Genomic DNA, 24,878 nt, shown 5'->3' with positions numbered 1-24,878 from the left:
AATCACCTGTCAATCACCCGTCAATCACCCGTCAATCACCCGTCAATCACCCGTCAATCACCCGTCAATCACCCGTCAATCACCCGTCAATCACCCGTCAATCACCCGTCAATCACCCCCTGTCACTGCCACCCATCAATCAGCCCCTAACCTGCCCCTTGCGGGCAATCTGATCACCCCCCCCCCACACCAATAGATCGCCCGCAGATCCGACATCAGATCACCTCCCAAATCCATTGTTTACATCTATTCTCTCCTCTAAACACCCACTAATTACCCATCAATCACCCATCAATCACCCCCTATCACCACCTGTCACTTTTACCTATCAGATCAGACCCTAATCTGCCCCTTGCGGGCACCCAATCACCTGCCCACACGCTCAGATTGCCCTCTGACCCCCCCTTATCAATTCGCCAGTGCATTAATTACATCTGTTCTTCCCTGTAATAACCCACTGATCACCTGTCAATCACCTGCCAATCACCTATCACCCATCAATCACCCCCTGTCACCCCCTGTCACTGCCACCCATCAATCAGCCCCTAACCTGCCCCTTGCGGGCAATGTGATCACCCACCCACACCATTAGATCGCCCGCAAACCCGCCGTCAGATTACCTCCCAAATGTATCGTTTACATCTGTTATCTTCTCTAAACACCCACTAATTACCCATCAATCACCCATCAATCACCCCCTATCACCACCTGTCACTGTTACCCATCAGATCAGACCCTAATCTGCCCCTTGCGGGCACTCAATCACCCGCCCACACGCTCAGATTGCCCTCAGACCCCCCCCCCTTATCAATTCGCCAGTGCATTAATTACATCTGTCCTTCCCTGTAATAACCCACTGATCACCTGTCAATCACCTGCCAATCACCTATCACCCATCAATCACCCTCTGTCACTGCCACCCAACAATCAGCCCCTAACCTGCCCCTTGCGGGCAAACTGATCACCCACCCACACCAATAGATCGCCCGCAGATCCGACATCAGATCACCATCCAAGCGCAGTGTTTCCATCTATTCTCTCCTCTAAACACCCACTAATTACCCATCAATCACCCATCAATCACCCCCTATCACCACCTGTCACTGTTACCCATCAGATCAGACCCTAATCTGCCCCTTGCGGGCACCCAATCGCCCGCCTACACGCTCAGATTGCCCTCAAACACCCACTAATTACCCATCAATCACCCCCTGTCACTGCTACCTATCAGATTAGACCCCTATCTGCCCCTAGGGCACTCAATCACCCGCCCACACCCTCAGAATGCCCTCAGACCCCAGCCCTGATCACCTCGCCAGTGCATTGCTTGCATCTATTCCCCCCTCTAATCACACCTTGAGACACCCATCAATCACCTCCTGTCACCCCCTAGCACACCTACCCATCAGATCAGGCCCCAATTTGCCCCGTGTGGGCTCCTGATCACTCGGCCAAACCCTCAGATCCCCCTCAGACCCCCTTCCGATCACCTCCCCAGTGCATTGATTGCATCTATTTTCCCCTCTAACCACCCCCTGAGACACCCATCAATCACCTCCTGTCACCCCCCTAGCACATCAGATCAGGACCAATACAACCTGTCATCTAAAAGGCCACCCTGCTTATGACCGGTTCCACAAAATTCGCCCCCTCATAGACCACCTGTCATCAAAATTTGCAGATGCTTATACCACTGAACAGTCATTTTGAGACATTTGGTTTCCAGACTACTCACGGTTTTGGGCCTGTAAAATGCCAGGGCGGTATAGGAACCCCACAGTGACCCCATTTTAGAAAAAAAGACACCCCAAGGTATTCTGTTAGGTGTATGACGAGTTCATAGAAGATTTTATTTTTTGTCAAAAGTTAGCGGAAATTAATTTTTATTGGTTTTTTTTCACAAAGTGTCATTTTTCACTAACTTGTGACAAAAAATAAAATCTTCTATGAACTCGCCATACACCTAACGGAATACCTTGGGGTGTCTTCTTTCTAAAATGGGGTCACTTGTGGGGTTCCTATACTGCCCTGGCATTTTAGGGGCCCTAAACCGTGAGGAGTAGGAGTAGAAAACAAATGCTTCAAAATGACCCGTGAATAGGACGTTGGGCCCCTTAGCGCACCTAGGCTGCAAAAAAGTGTCACACATGTGGTACCGCCGTACTCAGGAAAGTCCCAGCTGCTTACCGGTAGCCGTGTTTCGGCGAGTCCTCCAGGATGGCTGCTGCTGAGACATTGCTTGTCCCTCCCCGAACGGAAACACCTGTAAGAGTAATCAATTTAAAAGAACCCCGCCCTTATATAAGGACTCCTCCTCCCTCACCAACTCAGTTATTAAGAGTATATCACCTTTAACATAAATCAAACTTAGCAACTATATTACAATAGGGATGGGAACTCAGGAGCCATCCTGGAGGACTCGCCGAAACACGGCTACCGGTAAGCAGCTGGGGTTTTCTCCCATCGTCCTCCAGGATGGCTGCTGCTGAGACCAGCGAGAAATTTTCATTAGGGAGGGATGATGGCTTGTAATACTTTCTTCCAAAAGAAACTCTGAACCTGGCTTAACAGTAGTTCAACTCTGTAGCGTTTCACAAAAGTTGTGTGTGACGACCAGGTAGCTGCTTTACATATCTGTTCCAGGCTTGCTCACGACCTCTCTGCCCAAGAGGCTGCCAAGGATAGAGTAGAATGTGTTGCAATTCTAGTATGGAATATTTCCTGCGATTCCCTGTAAGCCCAACCTATTAGCTCCTTAACCCGTCTAGCTATGGCGCTTCTTGATGCCTGCAATCCCTTTGAGGCTCCCTTATATGATACAAATAAATGGCTAGATCTTCTCCACCGAGCTGTCCTTTCTAAATAAACTATAATAGCTCTTCTCACATTAATCTGTTTCACTGCTCCTCTAGCATCCTGCGGCTTGGGAGAAGAAGACGGTAAAACAATCTCCAGTGAACGATGAAAGAAGATGAAGAGATCTTTGGAAGATAGACTAGGTCAGGTCTGAACACAATTCTGAATGAATAACCATATCAAAAGGACGTTAATGGATAGTGCCTGAATATCCCCAATTCTTCTAGCTGACGTTATTGCTACTTTTAATGTTAGATTCTTTAAAGGGGTCTGAGCAATAGGTTCAAATTTATCAGAAGTCAAGAAATTTAGAATTAAAGATAAATCCCAAGGGGGAACTAATTTCCCTGGCATTGGTCGGAAATTCGCTACTGAAAATAAGACTTAACAAAAACCTTCTTAGACAATTGTGTATGAAGAAAAACCCAATAAGGCCGATACGTGGACTCTTAGGGCGCTTACCTTCAGCCCCATATCAATTCCACTCTGTAAAAAATTCCCAAAATAATCTTAAGGTCATCCGTCTGTATATTATTCCTTTCCTTTCAGGAAGAATATGCGTTCCGAATTTTTGCATATTTCCTCGTTATGGAAATCTTTCTGCAGTTAACTAAAGTAGATGCCACCTCTTTAGAAAACCAGTCTTACCAGGATTCTTTCCTCAATACCCAGGCTATCGACTTTTACATCTGGAGAGTAGGGTGAACATTTGACCCCTGAACTAACAGGTCTTGTCTTTCCCAGATGCCATGGGCCTTTCAGGACTAGAGACAACAGATAAGGAACCATGCCCTTCTCAGCCACCAGGGACCTATGAATATCACTGTTGCCCTTCAACCTCCATCTTTCTCAGCACCTTGGGAGTGAAGTTGAATGGTGGAAATGTGTAGAGGAGACCGCTCAGCCAGTCCACTGATAACTCATCCAATCTGTTCCCTGACACCGATGGGTGGAGAGAGCAGAAATCCTCCACCTTCGTATCAAAAGGTAAACAGATCTGAACCCAACGCAAAGGCAAAACAGATCTGCAACACATGAAAAACATTTCAGACAAACGCCAAAGCAAAACAGATCTGAGACCAACGCCAAAGCAAAACAGATCTGAGACAAACGCCAAGCAAAACAGATCTGAGACCAACGCCAAAGCAAAACAGATCTGAGACCAACGCCAAAGCAAAACAGATCTGAGACCAACGCCAAAGCAAAACAGATCTGAGACCAACGCATAAGCGAAACCGATCTGAGACCAACGCATAAGCGAAACCGATCTGAGACCAACGCATAAGCGAAACCGATCTGAGACCAACGCATAAGCGAAACCGATCTGAGACCAACGCATAAGCGAAACAGATCTGAGACCAACTCATAAGCGAAACAGATCTGAGACCAACGCATAAGCGAAACAGATCTGAGACCAACGCATAAGCGAAACAGATCTGAGACCAACTCATAAGCGAAACAGATCTGAGACCAACGCATAAGCGAAACAGATCTGAGACCAACGCATAAGCGAAACAGATCTGAGACCAACGCATAAGCGAAAACAGATCTGAGACCAACGCATAAGCGAAACAGATCTGAGACCAACGCATAAGTGAAACAGATCTGAGACCAACTCATAAGCGAAACAGATCTGAGACCAACGCATAAGCGAAACAGATCTGAGACCAATACAGATGCTAAACAGGTCTAGAACCAAAGCAAAATGCAAAAAACAGATCTGAAACAAATTCAAAGCAAAACAGATCTAGAACAAATGCAAACATTAGATCCAAAGCTAAACAGATCTGACACCAATGCAAAAGAAAAACAGATCTGAACTAACGCAAATGCAAAACCGATCTGAACTAACGCAAATGCAAAACAGATCTTAACCAATGCAAATGCAACACAGATCGGATACCAAATGCAAAAGCAAAACATATTTGAACCAATGCAAATGCAAAACAGATCTGACACCAATGCAAAAGCTAAACAGATCTGACACCAATGCAAAAGCTAACAGATCTGACACCAATGTAAAAGTAAAACAGATCTGACACCAATGCAAAAGCAAAAGAGATCTGAACCAATGAAATGCAACACAGATCTGAACCAATGCCAATGCAGAACAGAACTGACACCAATGCAAATGCAAAACAGATCTGACACCAATGCAAATGCAAAACAGATCTGAACCAATGCAAATGCAAAACCGATCTGAACCAATGCAAACCAGATCTGACACCAATGTAAATGCAAACCAGATCTGACACCAATGCAAATGCAAAACAGTTCTGAACCAATGCAAATGCAAAACAGATCTGAACCAATGCAAATGCAAAACAGATCTGACACCAATGTAAATGCAAAACAGATCTGACACCAATGTAAATGCAAACCAGATCTGACACCAATGTAAATGCAAACCAGATCTGACACCAATGCAAAACAGATCTGACACTAATGCAATGCAAAACAGATCTGACACCAATGCAAATGCAAAACAGATCTGACCAATGCAAACATATCTGAACCAATGGAAATGCAAACAGATCTGACACAAATGCAAATGCATAACAGTTCTGAACCAATGCAATGCAAAACAGATCTGACACCAATGCAATGCAAAACAGATCTGACACCAATGCAAATGCAAAACAGATCTGACCAATGCAAATGCAAAACAGATCTGACCAATGCAAACATATCCAAAAGCAAAACAGATCTGACACAAATGCAAATGACACAAATGCAAATGCAAAACAGTTCTGAACCAATGCAAATGCAAACAGATCTGAAAGAAAAAAGAACTCCTTGAAACTACCCAGAGTTTCACTTCTTGAAAAGTTCTATTTCTCATTTACATAGATTGTCAATCACCATCGCTCCAGTTCAGGCTTGACCAATCTTATTATAACCCTGGGGAAACATACTGCCGCAATGGCAACAATTCCCCTTCACTCATGCTTTGCACCCACTGTTACATTGCATGGACACAGAGGATAAGGGAAAGTATAAACCATACAAGGGAAAAACCACTAACAATCAATCATGTAAGTGCATATTCCAGCAAACAATCCTCAGTCTCTACAGCTAGTATAGGTTTACTGCAAACCTAACAATCAAAAATGGGAAACCAATAACTCCCTGAAACTGCTCAGGGATTCCTTATTACCCTGAAAGTTTCCATTAGCTGTTTATGTAAATTGTCAACCACTAGTTACCACAGATTTCGTGCAGGCTTGACAATTCTTTGTTATATTGCTGGGGAAGCCCAATGTTGCAGTAGCAACATTTCTAAGATGTTAGCTTCTCCAACCCTATCCGATACCCCCTCTGCTTTGCCTGCACTTTTAGCTTGCTAGGTTATAGAGGGAAAGGGAAAAGGTAAAACACAGGGGAAATCACACTGCAATCTCAACCATAGGAGTGTATATTCCTGCAAAAAATGCACCATCAGTGCACTCACCTTTGCTGCTGGAACAGGCTGGGATGCCTATTGTCTGTGATCCCATCTTTCCAGCATAGTGGAGAACGTGAGGAGCAGTTCCATTTCTTATGTAATCTAATGTTACACTTTTGGCATCTCTATCTCTCAGGCTGTTGCAAGTTTTGCAAAACCATGAAAGAAGAGTCACTGCTCAGAAAACATTTTGCTAGAGGTATTTATAGATAGCAATCGTTTTCTCATATATGTACCTGTGCCAATTCCTCCGAGAGAGAAAGTCTCGGTCGGGCATCAGAGGCTGCTGTTGCGGAGGACTGCTTCTCTCCATGGCAGCGTCGCTGGCGTCCCACGTGTAGAGAGCGCGGAATTCGCGCTTCTCTTGGCTCTTGAAGACACCGCCCCACTTCCTGTCCTCATTGGCCAAACAGCGGCTAGCAGAAGTGACACCTGCGGGACCAGGAGATCCTATGTCATAACTTCTGACATCTCTAGCTGCTCTGTAACACATGGACGCAGCAAGAAGGGCGGTAATGGCGGCGATCCTTTTGGACAACCTGCAGCCAGGTAACATTCCGCCCCCACCGCACACAGGTTAAAACTGGAGCATCCTACTCACAGTTTCCACCGCCATCCAGGAAAAACCCCTGCCTGACAACATAGGCGCCCCAGGCCAACCTATGCTTTAAAACAAGAAAGGTCTACAGGTGTATCCTCAGGTGATGGGAAACAAACAAAAACTGAGTTGGTGAGGGAGGAGGAGTCCTTATATAAGGGCGGGGTTCTTTTAAATTGATTACTCTTACAGGTGTTTCCGTTCGGGGAGGGACAAGCAATGTCTCAGCAGCAGCCATCCTGGAGGACGATGGGAGAAAAGTAGTATAATGTGTTTTGGGGTGTATTTTTACACATACCCATGCTGGGTGGGAGAAATTTCTATGTAAATGGACAATTGTGTGTAAAAAAAAATCAAACAATTGTCATTTACAGAGATATTTCTCCCACTTAGCATGGGTATGTGTAAAAATACACCCCAAAACGCATTATACTACTTCTCCTGAGTACGGCGGTACCACATGTGTGGCACTTTTTTACACCCTAAGTACGCTAAGGGGCCCAAAGTCCAATGAGTACCTTTAGGATTTCACAGGTCATTTTGCGACATTTGGTTTCAAGACTACTCCTCACGGTTTAGGGCCCCTAAAATGCCAGGGCAGTATAGGAACCCCACAAATGACCCCATTCTAGAAAGAAGACACCCAAAGGTATTCCGTACGGAGTATGGTGAGTTCATAGAAGATTTTATTTTTTGTCACAAGTTAGCGGAAAATGACACTTTGTGAAAAAAAACTGTTAAAATCAATTTCCGCTAACTTGTGACAAAAAAATAAAAACTTCTATGAACTCACCATACTCCTAACGGAATACCTTGGGGTGTCTTCTTTCTAAAATGGGGTCATTAGTGGGGTTCCTATACTGCCCTGGCATTTTAGGGGCCCTAAACCGTGAGGAGTAGTCTTGAAACAAAAATGACCTGTGAAATCCTAAAGGTACTCATTGGACTTTGGGCCCTTTAGCGCAGTTAGGGTGCAAAAAAGTGCCACACATGTGGTATCGCCGTACTCGGGAGAAGTAGTACAATGTGTTTTGGGGTGTATTTTTACACATACCCATGCTGGGTGGGAGAAATACCTCTGTAAATGACAATCTTTTGATTTTTTTACACACAATTGTCCATTTACAGAGGTATTTCTCCCACCCAGCATGGGTATGTGTAAAAATACACCCCAAAACACATTGTACTACTTCTCCCGAGTATGGGGATACCACATGTGTGGCACTTTTTTGCACCCTAACTGCGCTAAAGGGCCCAAAGTCTAATGAGTACCTTTAGGATTTCACAGGTCGTTTTGAGAAATTTCGTTTCAAGACTACTCCTCACGGTTTAGGGCCCCTAAAATGCCAGGGCAGTATAGGAACCCCACAAATGACCCCATTTTAGAAAGAAGACACCCCAAGGTATTCCGTTAGGAGTATGGTGAGTTCATAGAAGATTTTATTTTTTGTCAAAAGTTAGCGGAAATTGATTTTAATTGTGTTTTTTCACAAAGTGGCATTTTCCGCTAACTTTTGACAAAAAATAAAATCTTCTATGAACTCACCATACTCCTAACGGAATACCTTGGGGTGTCTTCTTTCTAAAATGGGGTCATTTGTGGGGTTCCTATACTGCCCTGGCATTTTAGGGGCCCTAAACCGTGAGGAGTAGTCTTGAAACGAAATTTCTCAAAATGACCTGTGAAATACTAAAGGTACTCATTGGACTTTGGGCCCTTTAGCGCAGTTAGGGTGCAAAAAAGTGCCACACATGTGGTATCGCCGTACTCAGGAGAAGTAGTATAATGTGTTTTGTGGTGTATTTTTACACATACCCATGCTGAGTGGGAGAAATATCTCTGTAAATGGACAATTGTGTGTAAAAAAAATTAACAAATTGTCATTTACAGAGATATTTCTCCCACCCAGCATGGGTATGTGTAAAAATACACCCCAAAACACATTATACTACTTCTCCTGAGTACGGCAATACCACATGTGTGGCACTTTTTTGCAGCCTAACTGCGCTAAGGGGTCCAAAGTCCAATGAGCACCTTTAGGCTTTACAGGGGTGCTTACAATTTAGCACCCCCCAAAATGTCAGGACAGTAAACACACCCCACAAATGACCCCATTTTGGAAAGTAGACCCTTCAAGGTATTCAGAGAGGGGCATGGTGAGTCCGTGGCAGATTTCATTTTTTTTTGTCGCAAGTTAGAAGAAATGGAAACTTTTTTTTTTTTTTTTTTCTCACAAAGTGTCATTTTCCGCTTACTTGTGACAAAAAATAATATCTTCTATGAACTCACTATGCCTCTCAGTGAATACTTTGGGATGTCTTCTTTCCAAAATGGGGTCATTTGGGGGGTATTTATACTATCCTGGAATTCTAGCCCCTCATGAAACATGACAGGGGGTCAGAAAAGTCAGAGATGCTTGAAAATGGGAAAATTCACTTTTTGCACCATAGTTTGTAAACGCTATAACTTTTACCCAAACCAATAAATATACACTGAATGGGGTTTTTTTTTTATCAAAAACATGTTTGTCCACATTTTTCGCGCTGCATGTATACAGAAATTTTACTTTATTTGAAAAATGTCAGCACAGAAAGTTAAAAAAATCATTTTTTTGCCAGGAGGATCGCAGGAGCAATCAAATAGCACCAAAAGAAAGCTTTATTAGTGACAAGAAAAGGAGCCAAAATTCATTTAGGTGGTAGGTTGTATGAGCGAGCAATAAACCGTGAAAGCTGCAGTGGTCTGAATGGAAAAAAAGTGGCCGGTCCTTAAGGGGTAGAAAGCCCTAGGTCCTCAAGTGGTTAAGTGATGTTTTCACAACTTATCGACAAAATACCTTTTAAGTCACCAGCAAACAAGAAAACACTTAGAATAATTTTGGCAGTACTGTTTTACCTACTTTTTGGTACCTTTCCAATTGCTGACTGCTGAAAAGTTATTTTAAACAGAAGATGAAAATGATCTCTTACCGTAGGAGAAAACTCAGGAGAAACAGTGAATTGAATAATGGCCTAATATATATGAAGCATCACCCACCAGAAGCTGCCCAGGAGGCCTCCTCCAGCTGAGACGGGTCCTCTGTGATATTATATACGATGACATCGCTCTCCAAAAGGTGATTTAAGAGATCGTCTCTGTTTGAAATCTGTGGAAACAAAAACAGCCGATTATTGGCGCCTTGTTGGTTGAAAAAGCAAACACAAAAATGGACTGGGCTCCTCTCAATGCCCAATTAACGTGACAGCAGCTGCTATCTGTGGCATTGATTGGTTATCCTTGTTCCAGGGTCCGCAGTCCACTTTACCCCAAGTCACCGTTGCTGAAGACCCCATCCCCCATGTCAGCATCTCACTGTGTCCTCACTCCTACCTATCATGGGGGTTCCTACAGATCTCCAAGCGCATTGTGTATGACCAATTACTTGTGGTTTTAATTAACTAAAATTAATCTATAAAATATTTATTATTTTTAATCTTAAAGGACCACTATCGCGAAAATTGTAAAATTTGAAATACACGTAAACACAAACAAATAAGAAGTACATTTCTTCCAGAGATTAGTGACCATCACTAGGAGACTTACATATCTATCACCTGACCAGACTGATCACATGCTTCTCCATGACTTCTCCTAGACACGACCATCACTAATCAGAGACTTACATATCTATCACCTGACCACACTGATCACATGCTTCTCCATGACTTCTCCTAGACACGCCCATCACTAATCAGAGACTTACATATCTATCACCTGACCACACTGATCACATGCTTCTCCATGACTTCTCCTAGACACGCCCATCACTAATCAGAGACTTACATATCTATCACCTGACCACACTGATCACATGCTTCTCCATGACTTCTCCCAGACATGACCATCACTAATCAGAGACTTACATATCTATCACCTGACCACACTGATCACATGCTTCTCCATGACTTCTCCTAGACATGACCATCACTAATCAGAGACTTACATATCTATCACCTGACCACACTGATCACATGCTTCTCCATGACTTCTCCTAGACATGACCATCACTAATCAGAGACTTACATATCTATCACCTGACCAGACTGATCACATGCTTCTCCATGACTTCTCCTAGACATGACCATCACTAATCAGAGACTTACATATCTATCACCTGACCAGACTGATCACATGCTTCTCCATGACTTCTCCTAGACATGACCATCACTAATCAGAGACTTACATATCTATCACCTGACCAGACTGATCACATGCTTCTCCATGACTTCTCCTAGACATGACCATCACTAATCAGAGACTTACATATCTATCACCTGACCAGACTGATCACATGCTTCTCCATGACTTCTCCTAGACATGACTGTCACGGGCGGTTGCTGGGCCACAGACGCGTCCTGGAATCGCCCGTGAAGAAAACGCAATCGCACTCGATTCTCTGCATCGATTGCGCTTCAGATCGATAGAATCTGGATTGATTGTATAGGAGCAGCTGAGTCTTTTCTCAGCAGAGAGATAGCATCAGCTTAACTGCAGGATGGCTCTTTTGATATGCTAATGAGCCTGGGCCAGGCCTGTGTCCGAGAGGATGTTTGTGCTCAATTACTTCCATTTGGTGGTCCTTTTCATACAGGGAGATCCCAGGAAGCTAGTCACAGCTTGACACCAGCCAGCCTGGCTCCAGCCTTACCAGGAAGAAATGAATGTACTATATAATCTTTTGCCCATTTACAGAATACAATAAATAGGGTAGTTATGAGAGCGGTATCATTGGATCCGTAAGGTCATGCTGAATCGCTTGATACCAGTCGAGAGGGGCCCGGGGCCCCTACAACCCAGGTATGAATCTTCTCAGGAACCTGATCCGCTGCACTAGCCATGTCTGATATCATATTAATCGGTAGGTTCTGGGGATCGATAATATGTAATTATTATTTGTGTGCCGGCCGCGTAGGTCGGCCTAGGGAACATGTCAGGATTATGAGGTTGCTGAAAGCCCCTGCCCAGATGTGATTACCATAATCCGGCCTGGGGGCTGACTCTGGAAGCCCGCCTCTGAACTCAGCTCCATTAAAAGTGAATGAGCTGCCCGGGCAATTGAGTCCTCCCAATTCCATCTCCCTGAGAGCACCTTGCCAGCCAGAGGACACAGGGCTGGCGGCCATCTTGTCTAAGCTGAAGCACAGGACACATGGCTAGCGACCATCTTGATTGGCCATCTTCTGTAACCTGGAACAAAGAATTCTGCTGAACTTGAAACCAAGGACTTGATGATTTTCCCACAAAAGGACATATTTCCACAAACCCTAAGTATTTTCTCCCTTTTATTTTTCATACTGGCTATTACTGTTTTAATAATTGTTGATTTTAATAATTGTCTGTATATATTAATTATTTATATTGCTTTCAATAAACCGACGCTATCGTCAGTTGTTGTTCTAGCTACCCTACTATTCAGCACGCACAGAACTGATCCCGGGTCTCTGAAGAGACGCTACTATTGGTTGTTGTTGGCTAGACAGAATAGAGTGTGTTTAACCGTTTTTATTCGCAGGACTAGTCAGTCAGCGGGCTCCTCGGGCCCATGGTAACCGAGGTGGTGGCAGTTATACCCTGAATTAGTGTGTATTTTGTAATTACCGTATCTCACAGGCTCCCTTCTGGTTTGTCTGCGGCTAATTCCCAACGGTTCCTGCGCATTGACTGCGACCAGAGTTCGCACGATCCGTGCACTGGCACCGTTTGGAAGGCCGTTTGAGGTCTGACCACTAGGGCCTCCTGTGACAATGACCATCACTAATCAGAGACTTACATATCTATCACCTGACCAGACTGATCACATGCTTCTCCATGACTTCTCCTAGACATGACCATCACTAATCAGAGACTTACATATCTATCACCTGACCACACTGATCACATGCTTCTCCATGACTTCTCCTAGACATGACCATCACTAATCAGAGACTTACATATCTATCACCTGACCAGACTGATCACATGCTTCTCCATGACTTCTCCTAGACACGACCATCACTAATCAGAGACTTACATATCTATCACCTGACCACACTGATCACATGCTTCTCCATGACTTCTCCTAGACACAACCATCACTAATCAGAGACTTACATATCTATCACCTGACCAGACTGATCACATGCTTCTCCATGACTTCTCCTAGACATGACCATCACTAATCAGAGACTTACATATCTTTCACCTGACCACACTGACCACATGCTTCTCCATGACTTCTATTAGACATAGCCATCACTAATCAAATACTTACATATCTATCACCTGCCAGACTGATCACATGCTTCTCCATGACTTCTCCTAGACATGACCATCACTAATCAGAGACTTACATATCTATCACCTGACCAGACTGATCACATGCTTCTCCATGACTTCTCCTAGACACAACCATCACTAATCAGAGACTTACATATCTATCACCTGACCACACTGATCACATGCTTCTCCATGACTTCTCCTAGACACGACCATCACTAACCATCATCAGTAATCTTAGAATGTTTTGCTTGTCGTTAGACATGGCCAGCCAATCAGAGACTTTCTAATTATTCGCCTGATTATAGGGATGGTCAATGGCATGCTAATCATTTTGAAGTTATGCAACATTTATGCAAATTTGTCCAGCTTGGAAATGGATCAATCAGACGCAGCTGCTGCAGAAAGAAGGCGTGTGCAGCTGCTGGGACAGGTGAGGCTATGAAGTTTCAGCTTACCGCATACGTCTCCACAGGAAAGCCCAGCTTCTTGCCCAGAGGATTGGACAGAGTCCCGACTATCTGGAAGAGACCTTGCTTGGATTTACTGGCAGCCTCCTCCTCCTGAGCTGACAGGTTCTCTTCTTCCTCTCCTCCCTCTCCAACCTCCTCCAGGGAAGCTCCGGCCAAACAGGTGGACAGATACTGCAATACAAAGCAGCCAATGAGAGGACAGGATTACTGCAATACAAGGCAGCCAATGATAGGACAGGATTACGGCAATACAAGGCAGCCAATGAGAGGACAGGATTACTGCAATACAAGGCAGCCAATGAGAAGACAGGATCACCACCTCCTCTCCTCCCTCCTCCAGGAAAGCTCGGCCACACAGGTGGACAGGCGGCCAATGAGAGGACAGGATTACTGCAATACAAGGCAGCCAATGAGAGGACAGGATTACTGCAATGCAAGGCAGCCAATGAGAGGACAGGATTACTGCAATACAAGGCAGCCAATGAGAAGACAGGATTACTGCAATACAAGGCAGCCAATGAGAGGACAGGATTACTGCAATACAAGGCAGCCAACGAGAAGACAGGATCACCACCTCCTCTCCTCCCTCCTCCAGGAAAGCTCGGCCACACAGGTGGACAGGCGGCCAATGAGAGGACAGGATTACTGCAATACAAGGCAGCCAATGAGAGGACAGGATCACCACTTCCCATAATACAAGCTGGCAGTGTACATATCTCATGGTTCCTTATGCATTATGGATTCAGAGCCCCTGTCCTTGTTCCAGAGCCTCTCTCCCTGTTCCTGAGCAGTAGTAAGTTTAAAGCACTACTGTAGGGGAAAAAAGTGCCCTTTTAAAGACAACTGAAGTGAGAGGGATATGGAGGTTGCCATATTTATTTCCTTTTAAACAATACCAGTTGCCTGGTGTAACGATCGGTGAAGCACAGAGAGGTCTGATTACCGGTGATCTGCAGTATCACGGGGAATACAGACGTATACCAGATTATAAGTGATCTGCAGTCTCACCGATAATCCGATATACTAGCTAACCTCTGTTCACCTGAGTAGAGTGTAGTGTTTGGTGTAACAATAACACTTAGAGGACTAGGCCTCAGTGCAGCAAGGAGTACTGCACAGATTCCTTCCGCAGACCTGAGCTCTCCAAGACGGGAGGAGTCAGACTGACAGTAGGAAGGATAGTCTGAGAGTGACACTCAGGAGGAGATGTAACTGACAGGACGAGGAACCGCCTTCAAGCGTAAGGTCGGTTCTCGAGGTCGGACAAGCCAGGTCGTACACACACGGACAGACAAAGTACAAGATCATAAGGCAGAGGCGGAGTCTAGGTACAGGCAGAGTTCGGCAACAGGGTATCAGAAATAACGAGGTACAAGATCAGGAGGCAGAAGCAGAGTCTAAGGACGAGCCGGGGTTCGGCAACAGAGTATCAGAAATATCGAGGTACAAGATCAGAGTTCAGGAGGATAGTCAGGCAAGCAGGAAGTCATAACAGATAATCACAATCAAACTAGTACTTTAGCTATCAACAGAATCTAGCTAAGTGTAGGATTACAGCTCCAGCTGGTCCCGGCACACTTACGGATCTGACTACGGATCTGGGTGCTCCCACATGTGTGATCGCACGCCAGACAAGGAACAAGTGAACAGCCAGCAGTATATATACTCAAGGACCTTTCCAGGACCTCCCTAATTGCTGGACCAATGAAAGTTGTGGAAAATGTCAGCTGACCAGCCTGGTCAGCTGACTACTTCTGGCTGTTATATAAGCTCTGTCTCTGTGCGCGCGCGTCACTCTGAATCCTGGTGGACTATCAGTCCCAGCCACACCAGAACTGTCTTGCAATGTATCTTGAGCACCGCGTGTGGGGGCTGCTTCCAATGCGGATTCCGCCGTTTTCAATGCGGATTCCGCCGTTCCCAATGCGGATTCCGCCGCTCTGCCTAAGCGGCATGCGGCGGTTTTTCCGCGTTGTGATGCCCTGCTGGACGCGGAAACAGCCGCCTCACTTTGAGAGACAGCGCCTTTTCCGCGTTTCATCACACCTGGCTGGCTATCGGGGTCTATAGCTGAAAGTATTAGAGGCAGAGGATCAGCAGGATAGCCAGGCAACTGGTATTGCTTAAAAGGAAATAAGCCAGACAGCCAGGGCTGTTTCTAGGCTTTTTGTCACTCCACGCAAGAAGTCCTGTGTTACCTCCCCCCTCCCCCCAAGAAAAAAACATTATACACTAAGGAATATATGAACCATGTGGCGTATAAGGTTAATGCTTAATACAAGGAGTCCCCGAGGTACAAACAACCCGCCGATCCTTGTCGCACTTCATTGCACTTCACCCTTACTGCACTACTCCAGCTTAGTGTGTAAATGCAGAATATAGTGCAGCAGAAGCTGTGCTCTCACCTCTCTGCTGGAGTCCAGTGCTGTGCCTGTGTGACCATCCAGTCTGTCCCCATCCCCTCCTGCACTCCCCCAGCTTAGTGTGTAAATGCAGAGTGTAGTGCAGCAGAAGCTGTTCTCTCACCTCTCTGCTGGAGTCCAGTGCTGTGCCTGTGTGACTATCCTGTCTGTCCCCATCCCCCTCCTGCACTACTCCAGCTTAGTGTGTAAATGCAGAATATAGTGCAGCAGAAGCTGTGCTCTCACCTCTCTGCTGGAGTCCAGTGCTGTGCCTGTGTGACTATCCTGTCTGCCCCCATCCCCCTCCTGCACACCCCCAGCTTAGTGTGTAAATGCAGAGTGTAGTGCAGCAGAAACTGTTCTCTCACCTCTCCACTGGAGTCCAGTGCTGTGCCTGTGTGACCATCCTGTCTGTCCCCATCCCCCTCCTGCACACCCCCGGCTTAGTGTGTAAATGCAGAGTATAGTGCAGCAGAAGCTGTGCTCTCACCTCTCTGCTGGAGTCCAGTGCTGTGCCTGTGTGACCATCCTGTCTGCCCCTATCCCCTTCCTGCACACCCCCAGCTTAGTGTGTATATGCAGAGTATAGTGCAGCAAAAGCTGTGCTCTCACCTCTCCACTGGAGTCCAGTGCTGTGCCTGTGCGACCATCTTGTCTGTCCCCATCCCCCTCCTGCACTCATCCAGCTTAGTGTGTAAATGCAGAGTATAGTGCAGCAGAAGCTGTGCTCTCACCTCTCTGCTGGAGTCCAGTGCTGTGCCTGTGCAACCATCCTGTCTGTCCCCATCCCCCTCCTGCACTACCCCAGCTTAGTGTGTAAATGCAGAGTATAGTGCAGCAGAGGCTGTGCTCTCACCTCTCCGCTGGAGTCCAGTGTTGTGCCTTGTGACCATCCTGTCTGTCCCCATCCCCCTCCTGCACTACCCCAGCTTAGTGCGTAAATGCAGAGTATAGTGCAGCAGAAGCTGGGCTCTCACCTCTTCGCTGGAGTCCAGTGCTGTGCCTGTGTGACCATCCTGTCTGCCCCCATCCCCCTCCTGCACTCCTCCAGCTTAGTGTGTAAATGCAGAGTATAGTGCAGCAGAAGCTGTGCTCTCACCTCTCTGCTGGAGTCCAGTGCTGTGCCTGTGCAACCATCCTGTCTGTCCCCATCCCCCTCCTGCACTCCTCCAGCTTAGTGTGTAAATGCAGAGTATAGTGCAGCAGAAGCTGTGCTCTCACCTCTCTGCTGGAGTCCAGTGCTGTGCCTGTGTGACCATCCTGTCTGTCCCCATCCCCCTCCTGCACTAATCCAGATTAGTGTGTGAATGCAGAGTATAGTGCAGCAGAGGCTGTGCTCTCACCTCTCTGCTGGAGTCCAGTGCTGTGCCTGTGTGACCATCCTGTCTGTCCCCACCCCCCTCCTGCACTACCCCAGCTTAGTGTGTAAATGCAGAGTATAGTGCAGCAGAGGCTGTGCTCTCACCTCTCCGCTGGAGTCCAGTGCTGTGCCTTGTGACCATCCTGTCTGTCCCCATCACCCTCCTGCACTCCCCCAGCTTAGTGTGTAAATGCAGAGTATAGTGCAGCAGAGGCTGTGCTCTCACCTCTCTGCTGGAGTCCAGTGTTGTGCCTGTGTGACCTGTCTGTCCCCATCCCCCTCCTGCACTAATCCAGATTAGTGTGTAAATGCAGAGTATAGTGCAGCAGAGGCTGTGCTCTCACCTCTCTGCTGGAGTCCAGTGCTGTGCCTGTGTGACCATCCTGTCTGTCCCCACCCCCCTCCTGCACTACCCCAGCTTAGTGTGTAAATGCAGAGTATAGTGCAGCAGAAGCTGTGCTCTCACCTCTCTGCTGGAGTCCAGTGCTGTGCCTGTGTGACCATCCTGTCTGCCCCTATCCCCTTCCTGCACTTCCCCAGCCTAGTGTGTAAATGCAGAGTATAGTGCAGCAGAAGCTGTGCTCTCACCTCTCCTCTGGAGTCCGGTGCTGTTCCTGTGTGACTATCCTGTCTGTCCCCATCCCCCTCCTGCACTACCCCAGCTTAGTGTGTAAATGCAGAGTATAGTGCAGCAGAGGCTGTGCTCTCACCTCTCCGCTGGAGTCCAGTGCTGTGCCTGTGTGACCATCCTGTCTGCCCCTATCCCCTTCCTGCACTTCCCCAGCCTAGTGTGTAAATGCAGAGTATAGTGCAGCAGAAGCTGTGCTCTCACCTCTCCACTGGAGTCCGGTGCTGTTCCTGTGTGACCATCCTGTCTGTCCCCATCCCCCTCCTGCACTACCCCAGCTTAGTGTGTAAATGCAGAGTATAGTGCAGCAGAGGCTGTGCTCTCACCTCTCTGCTGGAGTCCAGTGCTGTGCCTTGTGACCATCCTGTCTGTCCCCATCTCCCTCCTGCACTCCCCAAGCTTAGTGTGTAAATGCAGAGTATAGTGCAGCAGAAGCTGTGCTCTCACCTCTCTCCTGGAGTCCAGTGCATTGCCCAGTTGAAGCCGCAGTCGGCGGCGAATCGCGAAGGCTCGTCCAGGCACACCGCGCTTCCAGTGTACCCGTTCTCTTTGGTAAGCCCAGTCACGGGTGACTAGCACTTCTGTTTGATCTAGCTGGCGCCGTCCAGCCCTTTATCTCCATGCACTTTACTTGACACTATTCTTTACTATCACGGTATATACGCACTGTGTCACTTTCTCCCTCTGCTGCATTCAGCATCACCACTTTCCCATGCCCTGCAGGGATCAGGTTTCCATATGCACCAGCACTTTCTTGCAGCCATAGAGGGGTGGTATTTATTTATTTATAACCATTACACTGTGTTAGAAGCGTTTTTTATTGCACATGTATTACAACATATACAGATTGGTGTGAGCCTGGAGTGACATTTTAATTGATTTTAATTATTTGGAATCTATGGTATATTATAAATAAAAGCTTGTTATTTTGTTATGTGTGGTGCGGTTTTATGGGGATAGTCTTTCAATTTGTTGTTGCCTTTCCATAATCAGGCGCCTGTAGGCACGTGCCTACACTGCCTTATGGTAAATCCGGCCCTGGGTTGTGTAGATCTGTTGGGCGGCTAGCTCTTGGATTGGGGGGCCACTGTACTCACGCCTGATTATCAGCTGAAGTGGTCATTATAGGCCTCCTCAGACAACTTACATCTGGCGTGTATACAGGCCTTAAAAGTATAAGAGGCAGAGGATCAGCAGGGCTGCCAGGCAACTGGTATTGCGTAAATGGGAATAAATATGGCAGCTTCCATCCTCTTCCTTCAGTTGTCCTTTAAAGGTAACCTGAACTGAGAGGTGTATGGAGGCTGCCATATTTATTTCCTTTTAAGCAATGCCAGTTGCCTGGCTGTCCTGCTGATCCTCTGCCTCTAATACTTTTAACCCCTGAACAAGCATGCAGTAGATCAGGTGACGAGCAGATGAAGTGTGACTGGATTAGCTGCAAGCTTGATTAAGGTGTGTGAATCAGACACTACTGCAGCCAAAGAGATCAGCAGGACTGCCAGGCAACTGGTATTGTTTAAAGGAAATAAATATGGCAGCCTCCATATCCCTTACACCACAACACACCACTGTAAATGTAGCTGTAAAGGACAACCTGAAGTGAGCGGTCACGGCTACGTTTACAGTGGTGTGTTGTGGTTTAAGGGCCGCTTTGTAACGTGGCTTACCGCACCACGATTGCATTACCTTTGCGACATTCACAGTGCGGCGGGTGCATTCACAGTGTGGCAGTGAAAGTGAAGCATACTTTCCATTGATTGTATGCTTCACTGTACCTGATGCAATGGAAGCATAATGTGCGGTGCTGCTTTTCCCGATCCGTTGCATTGCTGCAGTCATAACAAACGCAACAACCACTGAGGACGTGGCCACAATCACCCCGGAAAAGTGTAATTTGTTAGAGAAACAAGACAATATAGCCGTCTCTGTTGTGAAACTGACATTCAGTAGCTATCAGTGTTCTAAATAGTTTTGCTCCATACTGAGCCTTTCATCTTCAGAACGCAGTGTATGTTTTCTCTGTGCTTCTGCTCCGGGGTATAACTACAGGAGAGCAGTCACTGAAACTGAAGGGGGCTCAGAGATGTCAGGGGACCCCAGCTACTAGTCCACTCCCTCTGATACAGGAGTCCGGGGTACAACTACAGGGGAGCAGTCACTGCGACTGCAGGGGGCTCAGAGATGTCAGGGGACCCCAGATACTACTGCACTCCCTCTGATACAGGAGTCCGGGGTATAACTACAGGGGAGCAGTCACTGCGGCTGCAGGGGGCTCAGAGATGTCAGGGGACCCCAGCTACTACTTCCCTCCCTCTGATACAGGAGTCCGGGGTATAACTACAGGGGAGCAGTCACTGCGACTGCAGGGGGCTCAGAGATGTCAGGGGACCCCAGCTACTACTCCACTCCCTCTGATACAGGAGTCCGGGGTATCACTACAGGGGAGCAGTCACTGCGACTGCAGGGGGCTCAGAGATGTCAGGGGACCCCAGCTACTACTCCACTCCCTCTGATACAGGAGTCCGGGGTATCACTACAGGGGAGCAGTCACTGCGACTGCAGGGGGCTCAGAGATGTCAGGGGACCCCAGCTACTACTTCCCTCCCTCTGATACAGGAGTCCGGGGTATAACTACAGGGGAGCAGTCACTGCGACTGCAGGGGGCTCAGAGATGTCAGGGGACCCCAGATACTACTGCACTCCCTCTGATACAGGAGTCCGGGGTATAACTACAGGGGAGCAGTCACTGCGGCTGCAGGGGGCTCAGAGATGTCAGGGGACCCCAGCTACTACTTCCCTCCCTCTGATACAGGAGTCCGGGGTATAACTACAGGGGAGCAGTCACTGCGACTGCAGGGGGCTCAGAGATGTCAGGGGACCCCAGCTACTACTTCCCTCCCTCTGATACAGGAGTCCGGGGTATAACTACAGGGGAGCAGTCACTGCGACTGCAGAGGGCTCAGAGATGTCAGGGGACCCCAGCTACTACTCCACTCCCTCTGATACAGGAGCCTATCCTCCACGTCAGGCGTTTTTTGTGGCTAGTTATGGGTGTATAGAAGTTGGGGTGATAAAAAATTGCACCCTACAGGAAGAAAAAACCCAGAGACAACAGGAGCGCAAATGCTGCAGCATGTCACAGTAGTGGGGGAATGTTGTGAAGATTATACTCACAGAGGTGGGTTGCAGAAGGGCAGCCAACCACTGCCGGCAGGTGGAGATGTATAACCCCGACTCCGCTCGGGTACCAGGCAGAGCTGGGGGTGGTCAGACTCTTGATAAAAAACCACAACCACCTAAAGTGACCTGTAAATGGTCCAAGAGGGATGATTTCCCTCCAAAAGGAGGGTGACGGCACAAGATACAGGGGGAAGAGGCGCCAGGGAGTGATGAATACTTTAAAAACAAGTACAATGAAAAAAGGTGAGGTGGCCTACCTCAAGGAAGACAAATTCACTTAAAGAGACTCCGTAACAAAAATTGCATCCTGTTTTTTATCATCCTACAAGTTCCAAAAGCTATTCTAATGTGTTCTGGCTTACTGCAGCATGTTTTACTATCACCATCTCTGTAATAAATCAACTTATCTCTCTCTTGTCAGACTTGTCAGCCTGTGTCTGGAAGGCTGCCAAGTTCTTCAGTGTTGTGGTTCTGTGATGCATCTCCCCCCTCCAGGCCGCTCTCTGCACACTGCCTGTGTATTATTTAGATTAGGACAGCTTCTCTCTTCTCTCTTATCTTTTACAAGCTGGATAAATCCTCCTCTGAGCTGGCTGGGCTTTCACATACTGAGGAATTACATACAGGCACAGCTGTCTGCACTCTGCAGGAAGAAACAGCCTGACACTTCAGTGGAAGATAGCTGCAGGGGGAAAGAAACACACAAATGATCTCTTGAGATTCAAAAGGAAGGGTGTATACGGCCTGCTTGTGTATGGGTGTATTTTCTATGTGTGGACATACTGTACATCTACCTACTTCCTGTTTTGGTGGCCATTTTGTTTGTTTATAAACAAACTTTTTAAAACTGTTTTTAACCACTTTTAATGCGGCGAGGAGCGGCAAAATTGTGACAGAGGGTAATAGGAGATGTCCCCTAACGCACTGGTATGTTTACTTTTGTGCGATTTTAACAATACAGATTCTCTTTAATAGAAGAGTTTATTGCATTGGCTCACCCTTTTTCATTTTATTTGTTTCGTAAAGAGAACCTGTATTGAAAAAACTCCTTTGGGGTCCCAATGAGGCTTCACCCACCCCTGTAGCTGCAGGCAGTCCAGCGCTGGCTCCTTCGAAGCCTCCTGCAATCCTCCCTCCACAAGCCTGACAAGGGATGATATATTTACCTCTCTGGGATCCTGCGCAGGTGCAGCTGCGGCTCTTCCTTTGGGTTAGGCAGAAATTGCAGAGCCGGTCGTATCCACTCTACTGCGCAGGAGCTAAAGGACTCGCGCCTGCACAGTAGATCGGATCGATCGGGTTCGGCTATTTCTGCCTAGTCCGCCAGCGCTGGATCCCGGAGAGGTAAATATTTACATCTCTGCACTTCGGAGGACCCTGGCAGGCTGACGGAGGGATGAAGGAGGACGGGGGAAGCCGCGTTAGGATAAGGAGGTGAGTACCCCCCAGGGGACGTTTTTCTCCTTACAGTGTCTCTTTAAAGCGTTTTATTACTCCTGGGCGCCTCTTTCCCCCTATATCTTGTTATGGGTGTGAAGATTACAAACACAGAACAAACAAACAAACACAGAACATTTATATAGCGCTTTTCTCCTGGAGGACTCAAAGCGCCAGAGCTGCAGCCACTAGGACGCGCTCTATAGCCAGTAGCAGTGTTAGGGAGACTTGCCCAAGGTCTCCTACCGAATAGGTGCTGGCTTACTGAACAGGCAGAGCCGAGATTCAAACCCAGGTCTCAATAATGACACTTGTTTTATGGCTCCTTAAAGATGCCTCCCCCCCCCCCAGCTTAGAGTGTCACCAGGAGTTGGCAAAGGAAAGGTTCAGAACATTGGAGGACCCCATCAAAGTTTTGCAAGGGGGGGGGGGGGATGATTTCTGGTCACACCCCGGCAGTTCTGCCTGATATCACTTTCTCTCCTTGCGCTCCCACTGAAAACATCAGGTCAGAGCAATGCAGCGCTAGCTTCACCTCTTACATGATATCTCTGACCTGAGCAGCACTTTCTTTATCCTTGCAGAAACCTCAGCTGTCAGTTGGGGGGGGGGGGGGGAGTACACTCCCAGATAGAAGCCTTCTGCACTTTCCTGTTATTATTATGTAATATAAACTGTATTTCTCTGCAGCTTCCAGCTTATATAGCCCCTCCCCCCTAACCATCTGCAGAGAACTACATCTCCCAGCGTGCCTGGCCCGGATCACGTGCAGCCCCCTCACCTGGCCGAGGTTCCGGGCCACATACGAGTCCAGGCCATTGATGAACACCCGCTTGGCTCTGACCGGCCTCGCCGCTTCCTCCGCCATGTCCCCGCGCGCTGGCTTGCTGCTGGTTGCTAAGGTGACGGCCCGGTTGCTGTGGGCGGGTCCTGTCTGGAGACGCGCTGCTTGTTGCCATGGCGACATTGTAGCTGGTACTAGAATGCGGAGTCAGGAGGACAGGCAGCGCCGTAGACACCTAAAGCCGAGCCATAGAGATTGCTGAGGGGAGAGGCCCCCCCCCCTGGGGTGTCTAGAGGGATGCCTGCCTCTTTATTGCGTATATTCGCTGTCCTAAACTCTACTCTGTATAGATTATAACTGCACATATCTAGTCAATGATAGATTTTTTTTAATAGAAAAGTTTAGTAAAAGATTCCAGTTGACTGTTTCCCAAGGAACACACACAGCAGACCAGTTCTCAGTTGTTGATTTTTTTTATATTATTATTGTTTTTTTAGTTGGGGTCCTAAATATCCAGAGTTATAATTTCAAAGCAATAAGAAATGAGATTAAAAAAGGGGGCAGGGGGAGGTGAAAGGACGTTTACCCCCAAAATTTATGTAGAGCAGTAGATTTTCATTTTTCCAATTTGATGCAAATTTTGTTGCAATTTATATGCAACGTGAAATTGGACCAATCGATTGCTGTTCGTGCCAATTTGGATTGACCCAATTCCAAGCTAGGAATTGCAACACAAATTTGTTTAAGGAACCAATTTGCCTTTTTATCCATGAAGAATGCTTTGTGTTTTCTACACACTTTAGCCAACAGCAGCTCAGTGTCGGCAATAAAAATTGCACGCCACGCAAGGGCAAAAAAATCAACAAAGTCAGTATTGTTTTCCTGCATCGACAGTGAACACACGTTGTCCAAAACCACCCTGCATGCTTTGTAGTATGCCGCCGGATTCCACCGTACTGCACTGTTAATGTGACAATGTGATTGTACCATTGTTATATAGAGTGGGATGCGAAAATTTGGGCAATGTTGTTAATTGTCATGATTTTCCTGTATAAATCGTTGTTACTATAAAAGTTAAATATATCATATAGGAGACACACACGGTGATATTAAGTTTATTGGATTTACAGGAAGTGTATTAATTTGGGCACCACAAAAAAATAAATAAAATCAATATTTAGTCCATCCTCTTTTTGCAGAAATAACAGCCTCTGAACACTTCCTGTAGGTTCCAATGAGAGTCTAGATTCTGGTTGAAGGTATTTTGGACCATTCCTCTTTACAAAACATCTCTAGTTCATTCAGGTTTGATGGCTTCCGATCATGGACAGCTCTCTTTAACTCACACCACAGATTTTTAATAATATTCAGGTCTGGGGACTAAAATGGCCATTCCAGAACGTTGTACTTGTTTCTC

The 24,878-nt window shown here is 46.8% G+C and overlaps 1 protein-coding gene across 1 annotated transcript in view; it reads right to left on the bottom strand.

The window, feature by feature from the left end:
* Positions 1-23,671, bottom strand: part of AK7 (adenylate kinase 7) — a 91,474-nt gene extending 67,803 nt beyond the window's left edge. Inside the window, exons 1-3 of the mRNA XM_068254787.1 lie at positions 23,459-23,671; positions 13,653-13,838; positions 9,937-10,045 (exon numbers count right to left, since the gene is read on the bottom strand). Coding sequence (XP_068110888.1) covers positions 9,937-10,045; positions 13,653-13,838; positions 23,459-23,644 — 481 coding nt within the window. The 5' untranslated portion in view covers positions 23,645-23,671. The remainder of the gene's footprint in view (positions 1-9,936; positions 10,046-13,652; positions 13,839-23,458) is intronic.
* Positions 23,672-24,878: the final 1,207 nt, after the last annotated feature.

The sequence above is a fragment of the Hyperolius riggenbachi genome, chromosome 9 (genome assembly GCF_040937935.1).
Source record: "Hyperolius riggenbachi isolate aHypRig1 chromosome 9, aHypRig1.pri, whole genome shotgun sequence".
In the NCBI taxonomy this organism is placed as follows: Eukaryota; Metazoa; Chordata; class Amphibia; order Anura; family Hyperoliidae; genus Hyperolius; species Hyperolius riggenbachi.
Note: the sequence above shows the minus strand (reverse complement) of the source record. Positions and strands in the feature narration are given on the sequence as shown.